Source organism: Manduca sexta, chromosome 26 (genome assembly GCF_014839805.1).
Source record: "Manduca sexta isolate Smith_Timp_Sample1 chromosome 26, JHU_Msex_v1.0, whole genome shotgun sequence".
NCBI classification, from domain to species: domain Eukaryota; kingdom Metazoa; phylum Arthropoda; class Insecta; order Lepidoptera; family Sphingidae; genus Manduca; species Manduca sexta.
The window spans coordinates 159544-177103 of record NC_051140.1 but is presented as its reverse complement, the minus strand read 5'-3'; the positions used below and the strand labels follow the sequence as shown (position 1 = coordinate 177103).

General features: G+C 48.3%; 1 protein-coding gene across 10 annotated transcripts in view; it reads right to left on the bottom strand.

Moving 5' to 3' along the window:
* Window positions 1–17560, bottom strand: part of LOC115445806 (spectrin beta chain) — a 74181-nt gene that overhangs the window by 10233 nt on the left and 46388 nt on the right. For all 10 annotated transcript variants that reach the window (XM_037443314.1, XM_037443312.1, XM_037443306.1 and 7 more), the window contains 48 exons: window positions 17205–17379; window positions 16907–17019; window positions 16403–16515; window positions 15867–15991; window positions 15438–15577; window positions 14944–15046; window positions 14499–14572; window positions 14190–14283; window positions 13915–14069; window positions 13630–13738; window positions 13204–13394; window positions 12776–12998; window positions 12342–12560; window positions 11970–12163; window positions 11749–11851; window positions 11501–11646; window positions 10931–11339; window positions 10617–10826; window positions 10335–10497; window positions 10069–10157; window positions 9812–9925; window positions 9568–9703; window positions 9164–9453; window positions 8697–8971; window positions 8359–8544; window positions 8039–8180; window positions 7802–7909; window positions 7462–7608; window positions 6965–7070; window positions 6563–6717; window positions 6095–6335; window positions 5877–5950; window positions 5647–5773; window positions 5216–5390; window positions 4771–4872; window positions 4537–4647; window positions 4148–4322; window positions 3635–3823; window positions 3235–3362; window positions 2767–2906; window positions 2449–2597; window positions 2091–2302; window positions 1832–1993; window positions 1399–1547; window positions 1141–1327; window positions 920–1055; window positions 504–680; window positions 235–357 (listed from right to left, as the gene is read on the bottom strand). In XM_037443314.1, coding sequence (XP_037299211.1) covers window positions 235–357; window positions 504–680; window positions 920–1055; window positions 1141–1327; window positions 1399–1547; window positions 1832–1993; window positions 2091–2302; window positions 2449–2597; window positions 2767–2906; window positions 3235–3362; window positions 3635–3823; window positions 4148–4322; window positions 4537–4647; window positions 4771–4872; window positions 5216–5390; window positions 5647–5773; window positions 5877–5950; window positions 6095–6335; window positions 6563–6717; window positions 6965–7070; window positions 7462–7608; window positions 7802–7909; window positions 8039–8180; window positions 8359–8544; window positions 8697–8971; window positions 9164–9453; window positions 9568–9703; window positions 9812–9925; window positions 10069–10157; window positions 10335–10497; window positions 10617–10826; window positions 10931–11339; window positions 11501–11646; window positions 11749–11851; window positions 11970–12163; window positions 12342–12560; window positions 12776–12998; window positions 13204–13394; window positions 13630–13738; window positions 13915–14069; window positions 14190–14283; window positions 14499–14572; window positions 14944–15046; window positions 15438–15577; window positions 15867–15991; window positions 16403–16515; window positions 16907–17019; window positions 17205–17379 — 7564 coding nt within the window. The remainder of the gene's footprint in view (window positions 1–234; window positions 358–503; window positions 681–919; window positions 1056–1140; window positions 1328–1398; window positions 1548–1831; window positions 1994–2090; window positions 2303–2448; window positions 2598–2766; window positions 2907–3234; window positions 3363–3634; window positions 3824–4147; window positions 4323–4536; window positions 4648–4770; window positions 4873–5215; window positions 5391–5646; window positions 5774–5876; window positions 5951–6094; window positions 6336–6562; window positions 6718–6964; window positions 7071–7461; window positions 7609–7801; window positions 7910–8038; window positions 8181–8358; window positions 8545–8696; window positions 8972–9163; window positions 9454–9567; window positions 9704–9811; window positions 9926–10068; window positions 10158–10334; window positions 10498–10616; window positions 10827–10930; window positions 11340–11500; window positions 11647–11748; window positions 11852–11969; window positions 12164–12341; window positions 12561–12775; window positions 12999–13203; window positions 13395–13629; window positions 13739–13914; window positions 14070–14189; window positions 14284–14498; window positions 14573–14943; window positions 15047–15437; window positions 15578–15866; window positions 15992–16402; window positions 16516–16906; window positions 17020–17204; window positions 17380–17560) is intronic.

The following is a 17560-nucleotide window of genomic DNA, read 5'->3' as shown; positions in this document are numbered from 1 at the left end:
CTAGCACTACAATAAACGACTAGAATTTCTTCATTATACTCTGGCTTTAAGTCCCTCATAATAACGGGCTTTACTCTATTGCATTTAATTATTGCCGTTATCAAAGTCTCAGAGCACTACTAGAGATTGTTGATCCGTACGATGGGAAAACTTATCCTTGTAACTTGAATATACAAGCTTTGTCTCCCGGATCGACGTGTGTAAAATCAATTTACATAGATATAATATACTCACGCTCATGCTCTCGGCGCGTTTGACGTGCGGCTCATTCTTAGGCAGGCGCTCGAACTGCGGCGCCGGCGACAACGTCTCCTCTGACGACGCGGGCGCAGGTCCCGACATCTGTCGTTCTAACGTCTGTAACAATAATTATTTTAATTTTACCCACACATGGTTTTACCGTAAAAACTATTTCAGAACTATTTCAGTTTGCATTGAAGGATGCTCTAGGATTTTGTTATCTGAAAGGGAGAGGAAGAAGGAGTGTGAGAGCGCATGTGTACCTCCATGTGTCGCTGCACGGGCGCGGGCGAGGGCGCGGTGTCGCGGCGGCGCTCCTCGGTGATGCGCTGCACCTCGCGCCGCCTGTACTGCTGCAGGCGCTCCGCCTCCTGTCTCTCCGCTGAGCGCCTGCGGGCTTGTTCCTCCAACTCTTGTTGTTGCTTGAAGGCTTGCTCCACCTATGGATTAACAAATATTGTTAAAATTACGGACTCTTCATTCTTGGTCCGATTTCATTGTAGTAAGTATACCATAGTGACTCATTCAATAAGTTAATAAAACAACGCATTTTATTTTACCCATTTGGACTGCACTTACCATCATGCAGTATAGTCATGACAAATTTACTCAGATACAATAATAATCATATCAAAATCAAAGAAATGGAAGCAAGGAACCTAGTGTATAATCAACTCACCAGAGTGATTCTCTTGAGCGCGTTGAACTTGTCTCGCTGCGCCTCGATGGTCTCCTCCAGGTCGCGGTGCTTCTTGATCAGCTCCTCCACCTGCGCCACGCTCTCGCCGAACTTGCCGTCGCGCACCAACGGCACCCTGGCGGGGAGACACGGTAGTGTATATAGTAAGGAATGTGCGATCATTTCAACCGGAAGGGCTTCAGTAAAGGCGAGGTCGGCACCTGTTGGTGATCCAGTTGTCGAGCGCCATGGCGTCGCGCTTGAAGACGAGCGCGTCGAGGTGCTGCGCGTAGATGCGCTCGCGCGAGCCCCACGCCGCGTCCAGCACGCCGCGCCGCGCGCGCACCAGCGACACGCGCTCCTCGATCTCCGACGACATGAAGTGGCCCTCGCTCACCAGCTTCTCGCCTGCCATCACAACATTATTATTATACACATGCGCACGCACACACAGACACACACACTGCTCTAACGCTCACCGTCGCTGTAGAACTGTTTGAAGTCGTCGTCCTTGGCGTCGATCTCGACCTTGAGTTCCTGGTGCCGCGCCACGAGCCGCTCGGCGCCCGACACGTCCGCCGCCAGCTCCGGCGCCGTCACGCGAGCTATCGTCTCGTTCAACCACGCACTGTAACAATAACACACTCTGTAGATTTCTATACGCATAATTTTAAAGTAAGAAATAATTACTTATAAACACCGAAAAAAACAATCGGCAATATTTTATCGACTATCAAGATAGGTTATTTTCTTCTGATATATAATAATAATGGAAAGCAGAATAAAGTTTAATTATTGATTTGTAATCGAGCAAAAAAAAACTAATAAAAAGAGAAAGAAGAGAGAAAAAAAAACATAAAAAGAGTCGCGTTAAAACTGTTACTGCTTAAAAAAATATTCTAGATATCTTACAGCAACTCCTGGTAGGTGCCGAAGTACGCCTGCAGCTGTCCGGCGAGCTCGAGCTGCTGCGAGGCCTGCTCGGCGCGCGCCGTCAGCGTCTGCAGCGACTCCGTCACCTGCTCCAGCTTGGCCGACACGTGCTCCTTCGCGTCCGGGAACGCCTCGCCCAACCTGACGGGGTAGTGAGTTAATGATTTATGATCAAAGTAGATGATATCTACACGTGAATCAGAAAACCTATATATTGGTATAGTGTAGGTGCACACACCGTTGTGACTCGTCCTTGAGCTTGGCGTGCTGCGCGCGCACGGCGGCGATGTCGGCCCTGAGCGCGTCGAGTGCGCGTGCGCCGGCGCGCAGCTCGTGCTGCGACCGCGGCGCCGCCTCCGCGCCCAGCGCGCCCTCCTTCTCCGCGATCCACGCCGCCGTCTCGTCCACTGAGCGGTCGAACTCGTGCACCTGTCGCGCGCCTGCCAGCGCCTGTAAATACACACACGCACATCAATCAAATGAAAACGTTTATTGCAAAGGTACGAGAGATCCTTGAGCGTTGAACATAACAAAAGTTAGTAATATAAAGTTTCAGCGTCTTCAAGATTCATCCTAAAAATGTTCCACCAAGGTACCTCTTGTCTCGCCAGCGCCAGCTCCTTGAGGTCGTCCCACAGTCCCTCGATGTCGTCTATTCTCTGCTTCACTTTGTCTGCCTCCGGAGTGTTCTCTTCCAGAAGCACGTTGCCAGCCTCGCAGACCGCTTCGATGCGTCCCTCGTTTGCTACAAAACAACATATAGTCGTTATATATATTTGACCTATTCCAAATTTACGCCATTTCTCTTCTTAGATGAGAAAGTCATGTACTAAATGCCCTTATATAGGTTAAACTGAAACACCGATTAGACATAATAACGAAGTAGTCATGAACGTCCAATAACAAATAGTTACCTTGTAGCTGCGCAAGGAAGTTGTCGAAGGCCTGCTGCAGCGTCTCCACGTGCTCCACGTCCAGCCCGTACTCCTCGCTGGCGGCCGTCGCCATCTGCTCGCTGATCCACTCCTGCACCTCCTCGCACTCTTGCACGAACCTGGTCACAATACCGCAATTACAACACAGTCACTCTCACTGCATAAGAAAGTATAGTACCGACTCATTAGTCGATAATCTACTAGACTCTAGCTTTGATACCAACAATTAAACAAATCCGCATAAAAATTAATAGGAATAGGTACAGGCACGAATCGTGAGCACACTTGTAATTGGTCGATTTCACGTTCAAAGAGCCGATGTTTCGCATGATTGGTTGCTTGGTCGACGCTCGTTATCGATTGGCTTACATGCCCCCACCACTTTTCTATGTTCAGTACTTGTGCAGTTTCCTGTACTAGTGTTATTGCAACATCGTATTTACTCACTTGAAGTACTTGAGGCTCTGTTGCAGCCGCTGTTGCCGCTTGGCCGAGAGCAGCTTCATGTCCTCGTACAGCGTCTTCAGCTCGTCCAGCTTGTGTTTCACTTGCTCGCCCTCCACTGCTGAGCGCTCCTATTTGAACGGATTATAATTAATCAGAATGGTTTAAAACAAAGTAAAAATCATGTCGTATTTATTTTCCTGGATAGTTCATTTAGAGGATGACTATGGGTTGTAAAAATAGTCAACAAAGCTAGGATATCATTACATATTATATTGCTGTAAGATGACATAAATTAATAAAGAACGAATGCATAGAATACCAAGAATGTTTATATTTTCCACCGCTGGTGAGAACGCTAGTAGAGGATCAGAGCTGGTCATCAAGCACTCTAGTTCCTTACCATCATAGCGGCGACGCTCTTGTCAAGCTTGGCGACGGTGGCGTCGAAACCGGTGAGCTCGCGCTGCAGCGTCTCCAGCCGCTTCACGATGCCCAGCGCGGAGTCCTCGTCGCGGCCCACGTCGCTCGACACCAGCGCCGGCCGCCGCTCCAGCACCCACATCTCCGCCTCCGCGATCTCTGATACTAGCTGTTGGGAAAGATATGTATTAGAATTACACCGTGCTTTATATTTTTAAACTTTTATCTTCCAGGAGCATAGTTAAAAGACAGAGGTGCTTGTAGAGAATAAAATTTAGATCAAGCCTACTTTCGGACTATGTAATAAGAGGCCACATTACTGGTCAATATTGTTGGGTAATAAGTCTTGAATAATATGGTACTCGAATTATTGATGAACTCCGATCAATTATAACCGATTATCTTGGGTATCGATTGCGTTACTTTATCCATATCGTATCATTAGACGAGTGAAACAACACAGCGTATGTATAGGTACTAATATGGTAGTGACCTGCAGCAGGTCGCAGCGGCGCTGCAGCGCGGCGGTGCGCGCGGCGGCGTGGTCGAGCAGCGCGCGCAGCGCCGCGCCGAGCTCGCGCGCGCGCGCCTCCAGCGTCGGCGCCGCGAAGTGCCCGCGCCGGCACAGCTGCGTCGCGCGGCTGCACACCGTGTTGATCGCCGGCTCTCTGGCGGGACACATACACGTTCAAATCACATCATACATACATACATAATATCACACCTCTATTCCACAGGGGTAGGCAGAGACTATAGATTTCCACATTGCATGCTTCTTTCGCTTCCTCTAACTTCAATCTTTTCATGAATTCCTGCCAGTTCAGGACGCTTTTGACCTGGCCTTTACCATTAAATAGATCAACTAATAGGCGACAAGATTACCTGGAGATGAGCTCCGCCTCGAGCGCGAGGTGTTTCTTGAGCAACGCCTGCGTCTCCTGCAGCGTGGAGCCCGCCTCCTCCTGGCGCACGGCCGTCTCGCGCTCTCGTAACCTGAACAATAAAAACAAGATTTTAGTAGTGAAATTACATAAATCACACACGTGGCTTCTAAACAGTTACTTATATAAGTCCATGTAAGTTACATTAATATATGTTAAATGCTTTATCGCTTACCATCTGAACTCCTCGTCGGCGTCCCTCTCCCACCGGTGCAGGAGAGCGGCGTCTTCCAGGTTGTCGCGCCGGATTTGCATCGGCTCTTGCAGTTGGCGGTACCTGAGGGAATAACATACAATATCCAGCTACATTGATATACTATGAGAAAAAAAAAAGTGTATTCTCGTTCCGGAACTCTAAATATGTGGAAACGTCTTAGCAATGTAATAAGATATTTATAAGCCACTAGCTTTACTCGCGGATCCATCCGCTTGAAATTGTTTTTTCGAAATAAAAGTTTGGCTATATATTTCTCCAGATTAAAAAGTAGCCTTTCTAGGGCCTCAAACTATCTCCATACAAAATTTCATCGACAACCGTTTGGTAGTTAAATTTGCCGCGTTCAGATAAAAAGACAGACGCGGTGGGTGACTTAGTTTTATAATTTGTAAGGAATTTTTACCTCTTGACGGCATGGTCTGCCTTGTCGAGTATCTCCTCCGCCATGAAGTGGTGGCTGTCGGCGAGCTGGCGCGCGTTGTCGGCGAGCTGCGTGGCGATGTCGGCCTTGCTGCCCACCTGCTGCTCCAGCCGCGTGTGTCTCTTCAGCAGCGCCGTCACCGACGCCAGGTCCTTGCCTAACCCACAGAATAACAAGGTTTTAGAATTTTAAACACACACTTTGACACTGTAGAATTGATTATGTGCAGTAACCTTTTTTCCACACAAACATAGGAGCTTGGACATTTTTATTTACAGCGAACAGTGATACTCAAAATTTTAGCTTAGAACTAGATATTATTTATTTATTTTTATTTGCCACTTAACAACTACTTTTACAGGGTAGCCCTAATACAGTAGTGTTAATTTTCTTATTATTGTTATGTGACTGACCGTGGTCCTCGCTGAGCAGCTGCGACTCGACGTCGTCGAGCCAGGCGGTGAAGTCGTCGAGCCCGCGCAGGTACACGCGCGCCTGGTACGCCTCCTGCAGGCGGTCGCGCCGCAGCTTGGCCGCCGCCTAGCACACGACAAATCTATTGATACTGCTCACAGTTGCATTGTAGGAGTTAGGAAATAAAATATCGATAGATAATATAAATAAAACTTTAGTGTCAACGCACCTGTAATTCTCTCCACTGGTTCTCGAGCTCTTCGACGTGTTTCGCAATTTCCTGGGACGCGTAATGTTGGGCTTCTGTAACAACAATAACAATTTTAAAGATAAAAAATATATACAAGAAACCGTTAACAATTCGTTAAAACTTAAGATCGTGGACATTCTGTTAGTATTCTTACTCCTTTGCGCATTGCTGTTAATACAATATTTGTAATATCTCACCGATGAGTGTCTCGCCGTGGTTGGCGACGTCGTCGATGCGGCCCTTGTTGGCAGCGAGCTCGGACTCGAAGGCGGCGTGCTTCTGGATCTTGCTCTGCAGGTTGGAGAGCTCGCGGTAGTTCTGGTCGTTGGCGACCTGCATCTTGACGGCGATCCACTCGCGCTCGTGGTGCAGGTTCTGCAGGAACTGGTGCAGCTGCCGCGACTGCTCCAGCATGTCGCCGCGCTGCGAGCACGACTCCTGCCACACACGTTAACAATGACGATGAGATCGCTACAGCAAGGTGGTGATAACTTATGGACTACGAACTTATAACCTTATATACTAGAATGATTAACCTAAAACTGTGAAAATCAGAAAAAATAAAAGCGTGTTCGGCTACGTGATGAATAAAGTATTTTATAGAGTACGAAATTACTTGAAAACAGCCTAAATGTTTAGACACTGTATTGAAAAGGTTCTATTACCTGCAGGCGGTCCCTGGCGGCGGCCACGGCGTCGAGGCGCTTGCGCACGTGCGGCTCGTCCGCGGCCGCGAGCCGCGACAGCTCCGCCACGCGCGGCAGCTGGCTCTCCAGCACTTTCGCGAACTCGCTGTGCTTGCGGATCAGCGTCTCCACGGCTACAACGTACCAGCCACATAAATACAACATATACACTATATTTCATTAGAATTAAAAGAAATCGAACTCAAAAGTTTCGGAATCAATTGCTTCGTTTATGAATAGGCGCTTATCGACAGGCGAATAACTTGTTCATTTTGATTTTCGTTTACAAAATTGTTCAGTGCTACATTTTTTCCAACGCGGTGGTCATGTCTGACATACATTTTAGTTGTACCTGTCAAAACTTATGCTACGTGTACTGACCGTCTAAGTTGTCTCCAAGGTCGTCGTTGTTGAGGAACGCCTCCTTGGAGGCGAGCCAGTCCTCCGTCTGCTGCGCTTGCTCCTTCAATACTTGCAGTTGATGAGCCTGCGCGACAAAAAACATGATAGAGTCTTATGATGAACATACGTCGTGTAGAGATTACACTAGATGTAATCTCTGTCTTCAGCAGTGGCGAAGGGTGAAGTTTTCCGAATGGGAACCCGATACAACATAATATAGGTACTAATATGCATAAATGTGGCAGGAAAACCGTTCTAATAATAATTAGATTATACATAAAGTACGAAAGGGAAGTCGACGGGAATCGGGTTATATGGACCTTATGCCTCTGGTCTTCAGCATTAATAGGTCAGTTGTAGTGGCATAACTTTCTCAGTATATCAGAATTATTCTTGCCTGCCACATATCGGCCGGTAGACTACTTTTTACCGAATTTGCATTGTAAGATATTTATTATACCCTCAACCACCCATACCTGAGTAAGGTATTGCTTCCTGCGCTGCCAAGCCTGCTCCAGCGTGGCGGAGAGCTGCTCCACCTTCTTGAGCTTCTCCGGCGCCTGCGCCTGCTCTGCCTCCTTCTGCAGTTCTGCGATCGCCTTTTGACGGTTGTCAATCTCCGCCTGCATGGATAAATTGATGTTATACACCTTCATTATATTATAGTTATTGATAAAAGACTTATACCATTGACAAAAATGGAGTCGAGAGGAGGTGAAAAGAGAACAAAAAAAACCGTAGCTCTTAAGAACGGAAAAAGGTGATGGGAAGTAGTTCTAGAAGAACTCAACAATGGGACGGGGTGATCAGTCATACCTTCTTCTCATCATGGAGTTCCAGCAGTGCTTGTGCTTCTGCGACGGTCTCTGGCATCTCCGATTCGTCCATGCGTTTAACAGTCTCGGATACCCACAGCTCCAGTTCCTGGAAGAAATATGGCATAGGAATATTTGTGATAAAAAAAAACTAATTAATATGGTCGATGATTCTGAATAGAGTTCTCTATTATATAATTTCTGTTTTTAGCTCGAACTAGGAGTATGAACCCCGTACCTTGAGCGTCTCGTCGAACTTGTGTTCTGCAATGGCTTGGTCGAGCAGGGCGGTGCGCTTCTCGGCGAGCTGCTGCAGCTTGTCCCACCCCTCGCGCAGGTTCTGCACGCTCGCCTCGATCTCCTTCGCGTGATCCGGGTGACTGCGGGAGAGAGTCACATATTCATTATGGTATAGGGACAGCGTCACTTAAATAGTTAAATTGTTATTAAAATGTGTGAATATAATAATATAAAACCAGGTAATGATAAATATGATGTCCAACGTCTAATATTCGTAGTCCGCGCCGCGATGTAGACTACTACATGCAATATACGTACTTGTGGGCGAGCGTGCGCCCCTCCGCCTCGAGCGCCTGTATCTTCTGCAGCACGGCCTGCGCCTCGGCGGCGCGCGCGAGGTGCTTGCGCTTGAGTTCCTGCGCGGCGCTGAGCTCGCGCCCGCGCTCCGCGCTGCCGAAGATCGCTGCCTTCTTCGCAATACGCTCTGCTGTGTCCTCCACATCCCTGTAAGAAGCGTTACGTTATATACAAGCTAGAAACAAGATTAATTTAAAATCTCAAATGGATTGATTACAATTTGATGGCTTATTCCACTGAGGATCATACTTTCTCATTTACAGCGCCATGAGGTGTTTTATAATAAGCTGCATTAGTACCTATTGAAGGCGTGTATCTCCAGTGCGGCGGAGAGGTTGTCGCGGTACTTCTGCAGCGCGCCCGTGAGCGCTTGCCACTTGCCGAGGAAGGCGTCGCGGCGCTGCGCCACGGTGGCCGCCTGCTGCGTGGGTCCCTGCTGCAGCAGCTTGTCGGCGAGCGCGCAGATGCTCTTCACGCGCTTGTCGTCCACCTTCATGTCGCTGTCCATGTCGTCCAGCTTGCGCAGCAGCGCCGTGCAGTGCTCGTAGTCGCGACCCAGCTCGTGCGCTTGCACCTGTGCATAACAAATTGTTAACACGTGTATAAAAAAAGGTATGTTATATTACGTAATTAAGGCAGTGTATCTACTATTAAGTCGACGAGGGCTCGATGTAGCGTTATGTCCTGGCTTTGAATCTCTACCCAGATGTGCTTGATGCAAACACTGTACCTCCATTATATCGAAGAAGGACACATATAAACTCACCATCATCTCCTTGTCTCTGATCCAGGCCTCGATCTTGTCGAGATGCTGGTTGAACTCGAGTATGTCCTGCGCCTCCTCCAGCCCGCGGCCGCGCTGCTCCGTGGCCTCCTCCAGCAGGCGCCAGTCGGCGCGCAGGGCGGCGAGCTCGCGCTGCACCTGCTCGTCGGGGCTGAGCTGCTGCGCCAGCGCCGCCACCTCCTCCAGCCGCGCCTTGTTCGCCGCCAGCTCCGCCGTGAACGCCTGGTGCTTCTGCAGCTTCTTGATCTTGTCTTCCAGGTTGGTGACTTCACCTATATTTAAATCGGTTGTGTAAGTATTACTTAAACCAACTATATATAGACGTGTAGGTACATATTAAATGATATGTATAATATTTTTGTCTGTATGGCACACGCTTGTGTTACCTTGGTGTTGGTCGGCGGTGAGCTTGACGAGCTTGTCGGCGACCCAGCCGCGCGTCTCGGCCGCGTCGCGTGCGAACTGGGCGCGCGCGCGCGTGCGCACTAGCCGCGAGCGACGCGCTGCTGCCGTCTCGTACAGCTGCGGGGATGAAAAAAATATTATATTATGCAATAATACATTGTATTTTTAATAATTTTCACGTAGAATTACTTCAATATTAATAACATTCGTCATTAATGAGAGTACCTTCTTCCTCCGCTCGTTGATGGTCTGCAGCTCGTCGGCGATGCGCTGGCTCTCCACGTGGTTCTGCTGCAGTAGCTTGTCGCCGTGGCTGTTCAATGTGGTTAACTTCTCGTCCTAAATAACAAAATTTTAAGGAGTATGTAGTTAGTATTTTTCTTTCATAAAAAGAGTTTTTACAGAAAAAAGTTAACTATATACAAAAAAATGTAAAACCTTTTTAATTGATTTTGACGATTTTTTACAATTTGTGTACAGACCTGGGTAGCGAGTAGCTTCTCGAAGGCCTCGTGTTTCTTCAGCTGATTGTCCACCTCCTCCACGCTGCTTGTCGGCGATATTTCTGTGCCTAAGGAGACATTATACACGTTAAACTTTCGTTGATATATACATATATAACTTTACTTTTACTGTTATACTTCCAAAAAACTCCTAACAGGTTTTTAAGAGCAATATCAGTATTTTTTTGTTTACTTTGGCCGATAGATTCTATTGACGTTTTTATGTAAAATGTCAAGATACTGACTTAGTGCAGCCTCCTGCGATGCGCAGAGATCGTGCAGCTGCTTGGCGTCGCGCAGGAAGCAGTGCAGGTCGATGAGCTGGTCCAGAGCAACTTGTCTCGTCGCCCACGCGCGCTCCAGGAGGGCACGTTCCTCCGCCAGTGCTTCACAGCGCTCTGAGATTTCCTGTGACAAATAGCATAGTGTGTTCCGAACTCTGTTATTCTGTACTGTTCTTAGGCCAGGCGATTACAGACGTTACCCTTGTGTTGCAAAAGAAAGACGTCAGTTACATGACAGCATACCTGTGCGGCGGGATGGTCTCCGGCGACGAGCTTCTGTCCGAGCGCGAGCGCCTGGTGGATGTCGTGGTCGCGCGCGTCGAGCTCCGCGCGCAGCGCCAGGTGCTCCGCGCGCGCCGTCTGCGCGCCGCCCAGCGCGCCCGCCTCGCGCACGCGCAGCGCACGCGACAGCCCCGCGCGGTGCGACGAGCACCACGACGACAGGTCGCGCACCTGCGACACACAACAAAATTTTTTAAAAATCCTTTAGATGCTAAGAATACATACTACTAATCAATATGTAACAAACAAAATTCTTTAACTAGATTGTGACTAACCTGCGTCAGGAATTGGTGTAACTCCAGATGTTGTTGGAGCACATTCCTTCTCTCCTCGGCAGCTTGCTTCAACATGGCCCACGCGTCCGTCAGCGCCTGCTGTTGCATGCCGATCTGCTGCACGTTCCCGCCGGGGTACAGTTTCTGGAGGCGGGCGCCCTCCTCCTGCAACACCTGCATCTGCGCGTCGATGGCGACCAGGTCGTTCTGTATGGTGTCGTGGTCGCGCAGCAGCTTGGTGGCGGCGCGCAGGTCCCTCGGGGCGGGCGGCACGGCGAGGGCGGCGCGCTTGTCGGCCGCGCGGGAGATCAGCTCGCCCACGTCGCGGTGGAAGCGATGGATCTCGCCGGCCGCGTGCAGACGCGACGCGCGCGACTGTATCTGCTCTACTAGGCGTTGCCAGGATTCGCTGCATAGAAATATATCAACAAATTACTTATTGCAAATATATCAAAAATTTTGTGATGTAGTCTAAGTGCAAGAGAGCGGGGTAAAACAATCTAAATTAAAAATGATATAACTACTCTGATAAAGAGATGTAAAATTGAAGTCTATAAATAAGTAACGTACCCGAGCGCTTCCTGTCGTTTCTCAATGTCGGCGATGTAGGGGCTCTCGGTGGCGAGCAGCTTCTTGGCGAGCTCCTCGCACTGGTTGAACCGCTCGGCGCCGCTCTCCACGCGGTGCCGCAACTCCTCGAACTTCTGACGCAGGATCTGGATAGATCATTTCATGTAAAAATGTTTATATTTTTAGTTATCGTAAAAAATATTTGAATTGTTCACTATGTTGAGAGTATAGTATGATTGAATATTGACCAGCAGATGCTCGTAATCTTGTCCGTAGTCCTCGCTGGAGGCAGCCGCGTATTGCTCTTGGATCCAGCTCTCCAGCTCGGCGCTCTCCGCTAGGTATTCGTGTCTGCAAGAGTTTACAAAATTATGTATTTTCTAATTTATTAAGTAAGGATCGATACGATCCCTTTAACTTTTAGGTACAGTGTCCTGCAGCATCAGAGACCTGTGCGATCTGTGCGTACCTGCAGACGCTCTCGACGAGTGCCTTCTGTCGCTGCGCGGCAAGTCGCTGCAGGCGCGCGAGGCTGTCGGCGAGCATGCCGTGGCGCGCCACCAGCACCGAGCCCTCGGGGTGTCCGCTGTTGTTCATCGACGTCGCAACGTGGCCCATCTCCGCGATGATCGCCGCGTACGTGTCCAACTCTAGTTCCACCGCCTGAGGGAATGCTTAATGTAAGTAAAACCAGTAACAGAGTCTTCTTAGTTTCATAGTTACAAAACTCTCGCCTTGACATGGCTTGATTTTGATTGTAATATAATTTGAGATAATAACGATGGCATGTGTGTCTTAAAGTTTAGCATCTGCACTTATTAGTTAGATACATAGTAGTTACCTTGTGTCTGGTCAGCAGCTGCGTGGCGCGGTGCCGGTCGCGGCCCACGTCGGGCGTGGAGAGCGCGGCGGCTTTGTCGGCGAGCCACGAGTCCACCTCCAGCGCGTCGTGCAGGAACTGCTGCGCCTTCAGCGCCGCCTCCAGCTGGGTGGCGCGCTCTTCCGCTGCACTCGATACTTCTTCGTACGCCTGCTCCAGCTGCTCGCACAGTTGCTTGATCTGATCAGAAATAATTGCGAGGATGTAGAATAGCAACTTTACCCATCCAAATTACTCTACAATTTATTGTATTAACAAAGGAATTACAATAGATGGCGCTATTAGAAAATTCAATTTGGCGTTTTGTTTAACCTCCATTAATTTTCGCACAAGGCGGCAACAGATCCCAAAGTTGTGTTGATCGTATACCTTGCTGTATAATGACAAAGCAGTACCTTATCCGCCTGCGGGTGTCTCTCCTCCTGCAGCGTCTGTCCCTGTTGCAGCAGGCGCTGCACGAGCGGGCGGCGGCCGGCGAGCTCGGCGCGCAGCTTGTTGTGCTTCTTGAGCGCGGACTGCGCCGCGTGCAGGTCGCCGGGCGCCGCGTCCGCGCGCGCGCCGCGCCGCTCCGACAGCCAGTCCAGCTCGCCCGACACCTCCGCCGCGAACTTGTGCAGTCTGCACACGACAAATACAAAAGAAGTCAATCGCAATAACCTATATACTTAATATTTCTATAATATAAAATAATAATAGATCATAATTTAATCTGATACGTCATTAGAATGAGTCAATTTGTTAAATTAATCAGTACCTTTACAATGTCCATTAGACAACCTATAACAGCACCACTAACAAGGTGTTTATAGAATGGTATACTGACTGCATGCTGGCGTCGAGCGCGCGGCGGCGGGTGGCGGCGTGCTCGCGCAGCGGCGCCAGCGCGGCCAGCACGGTGGCGGAGTCGCGCTGCACGGCGGGCCCGTCGAAGTGTCCCGCCGACACCAGGTCCGCGCCCTGCGCTGCCAGCAGGCCGCCCTTCTGCTCCCACTGGCTCAGCTCCTGCTCCAGCGCCTAAGAATGCATAATACACACATTTGTATTACCAATTATGTAAAGTCATGTTTGGCAACATATTATGTTGTACAAACTAAGTTTTGTCCACTTTGAAGTTAGTCACATATTATTGTACAGTTAAATGCCAACTTCAGGGCATCAATTAAGAATGCGCAAGAGTATAATATAGTATTTTAATCGCCAATTACAATCTTGCAAGTCGTCGATTATCCGTTAAAACGTATAAGCTCACCTGGTGTTGGTTGAGCAGTCTCTTGCAGCTGCGCAGGTCGGTGCCGACCTCCTCGCTCTTGAGGGACCGCTCCAGGTCCATCAGACGGGCTTTAGCGTCCTCCACAGATCTGTAGGAAAAGTACACCATCAGAGAACACAATTCTTCAGTTTTCATTTATTTATGTAAATTATGTCTTACTTATAATGTTTCACGGGAATATTAATCAAAAACTCCTCCATTATGATAGCTTCATTATAATATAAACATGTGATTATGTCGTATTTTATTATTTAAGAACATTACCTCTTATGTTGCCGTTGTTGCGCGGCTTGGCGCAACTTGCTGCCCTTGTCGCGGGAGGCAGCCACGAGTCCCTCCCATGCGGTGTGCAGCGAGTCCAACCTCTCCGACACTTCAGTGGCGCGAGCAGGGTCCGACTTCTGGAGCGACTGACCGATCTGTGGGTATTTGAATATATTGAGGGTGGTTGGGAAGTAGAAGACATTTGGAATGTTTGGTACAAATATTTTTGTCAATTATGACGTCACCGTGCTGGGTACACATAAGGCAGTACATACGCTCTCGACGTTCCGGAGCTGCTTCTCGTTGGCTTGCAGCTCGCGCTCGAACGCCTCGTGCTTCTGCAGCTTGCGCTCCAGGTTCGACAGGTCCCTGGACACACAACATACCTTATCGACTTGTGTCACCAACACGTAATGTTATGAGTCGTTTCAACCATAATGATAACGGGATATGAAACTACAAAAAACACTTCTTCCCAAGATTATCTCTTTCTCCATAAATTTCTTCCCTCGCTGTATAATCTTCCTAAAGGTATATAAGTCATCTTTAATCAGGATATAAATACAATGGATATTATAACTGACCTGTAGCTCTGATCCTTAGCGGTGCGAGTCTTGTCATAAATCCAGGCCTGAAGCTCCTCAGTAGCGGCAACGAACTGTCGACGAAACTCACATTAGTATAAAATGCTGATGGTAGAATATATTCTATATCCGCCAGGATAGCGACCGCCATACACCTTGTTAAAACCCGCTATAGTGGCACACGTAAGTGTGTCGCATTGTGTATACTCGGTTCAAACAGACCAGCATCATTGTGTCTACTGGCGATACCAATCAGCAGTTGACATTCTAAAGGGGCCTGACTGCGTTTACCAGGTACAGAGGTGTCAATATGCCACGTACTACGTTTAAAGAAATAGGGACAGGTTAGAAGTAAGAATAGAGGACATGTTAGAGAAAATTGATTACAATGTTCTCAGGGATATACTGTGAGAGTAATATTGTATAAGATGAACATTGAACTCACCTGTTGGTAGGCCAGACTAGCGAGCAGCGCGCGGCGTCGCTCGGCGGCGGCGTGGCGCACGGCGTCGCGGCGACCGACCACCGCGTCGCGACGCTTGCCAATACTGCAACATACATCACATGTCAGCTGACTTTTGTTATAAAAGTAAAGTTATAAAATAAAAGGGTGAGATTTTATATTTCAAAATTCTTCTCGAGTATAACCAAAACACGTGATGATGGAAACCAAAATTGTTCTGTCATAGCGAGCGTTCATGAGGTGCAGTCATCTCTGATGGTTGTAAATATCTATGTCTTTGTTTAGATATCTATACTTCAGTTTTATTTTTTTCATAGACTGATTTTATATAGCCTATAACCGTCCTCGATAAATGTGCTATCCAACACTAAGAGATTTTGTTCGTTCAACAAAAAACAAACTCTTCAACTTTACATAATAAGGAGAGACTGATTAGAAGAACAATGTAAAGAGTATAGCGTGTGTATATGTGTTACCGGTCCTTCGCGTAGTGGTTATCTCGCTGCAGCGCCTGCGCGCGGCGGCTGAAGGCGGCGAGGCGCTCGTCCTGCGCCGCGAGCCGCGCCTCCAGCTCCTCGTGCCGCTTCACCAGCGCCTCCGCCTCGTCCACCGACGACTGACACACACACACACATCACAACTCTAGAAAGGTCTCGTCAGCACACATTTCAAGTTTCAACAATGTATTTATTTGCGTAGCCAATGTAGACGCAAGTCGGAGTATTATATGAGTGCGTACGCTGAATCAAAAGTAATCAATGTTTTATAACGATTAAACTCATATTTTTTATTATTTTTGCTTCAGTGTGGACAATAGTAACTCGAGAACTACTCTTAACAAATCAATTACTCTTATTAACTATATTACTGAGACAATAAGGAACACTAAGCCGATGCGAACTCACCCCGAACTCCGTGTACTCGAGGTAGGCCTCGTGCGCGCCGGTGGAGGCGTCGATCTGGTCCGCCTCGCGGTTGAAGCTCTGCAGCTGCACCAACAGCTGCAGGTACGACTCCTTCGCCTTCCACTCTGGGGAAGAAGCGCTCTGTTATAGTACCTAATACCTTAAGTTATGTGTGTTTCCTTTATAAATTATCGGGCGCTTTTTCAACGAAGGAAAATCTGCATACTTGAGAAGTTATCTATACAAAATTTGAGGATATGTGAAATCTGTAAAGACCTAAAACACTCTCAGCAGTAATAAAGGCCGGTGTCCAGCAGTAGGACAGTATATGATACGGGTTTGGTATTATTATTTAAATCCATACATAATCCGTATAGGATGTTAGCTTCGAGCCATAGTGATAAGCTGCTGAAAATACCTTTTTTTATTGACTCTAAAAATCTATTAACATCGGGTGACCCACCAATTCATTTGACTGATCTGATGACTGATACAAAAAAAAAATGTATAACGAAGTAGACGGTCAATCCACTCACCGTCATTGATGGCCTTCTGTTCCGCCTCCAGGTTCTTGATCTTGTCGGCGACGTCGGTGAGCGACGGGTTGGTCGCCAGCAGCTGCTTGCCGAGACCTATCACCTCTTTGAACCTGAGAACGCACGGCACTTTGTTACCATCTATTTGGTCTGATCAAAGCACTTATTGACTTAGCAGGTTCTGGAATTGCCATTGCATAAAAAAAAAAAGATTTTCAATATACTGTTTCGGCATATATCTAACAGGAGTCTTGAATGCAAACACACATCACGCCTCTATCTCCAAAGGAGAAGACAGGATGTCAACTAAGGCGTCAATTTTTCGCATGTGTTCCGTGCCATGATATGATAGGGGCAGAGCCTCTCGTCACATCGGGCACAAATTCTAGCCTCCGGGGTGATACTAGGCAGAAAAACCTGATAACACTTTTCCCAATTCCGGACGTCACAAGCAGTGGCCTTACAATATGATTCCCAGTAAATCTAAAGTGTTAGAGTACGTACTCGTCGTCGTGCGCCTTGATGTCGTCCTTGAGCTCCTGGTGCTGCTTCAGGAGCGCCTCGGCCGTCGCCACGTCCTTCGCGGTCGCGTCCTGCGACATCTGCTCGCGCGTTTTCTGAACATACACATATATAATAGAGTTAGTGACGTCAGAATATTATGTACTGTAAAATACAAAAGTAGGACTTCAAATTAAACAAAGAAAGTGACACATTATGTTGGCAGTAACATTACATTAGTAGCCAGGAGAAGAAGGATTAAGGTAATGAGTATATTAGTATATGGTTGCGTAGTGCGTACCCCGAGCCAGGCGGTGAGCTGCGCGCTGCTGTTGCCGAAGATCTGGTGTCCGACGGCGCTCTCGAGGCGGCTGCGGCGCTCGGCGGCCTGCGCCTGGCAGCGCTCCCACATCGTGCTGATCTCGCGCTGCCGACCCTCCACGTTGGCGCGCTCCGACGGGTACTGCGACTTCACGCTGCCACAGATACAATACTGGTCAGATCCATCCCAGTATAGCCGGCCAAAACACTTCTAGCGTACGGTACGACCGTTTTATATAGATAGCTTTGAACTAAGTCACAGTTTCTTTCTATGTTGGGAACGGAGCACACCGTCTTTTTACAGAGTGATTGTCGTTAACTTCTAGGGGCAAGAGG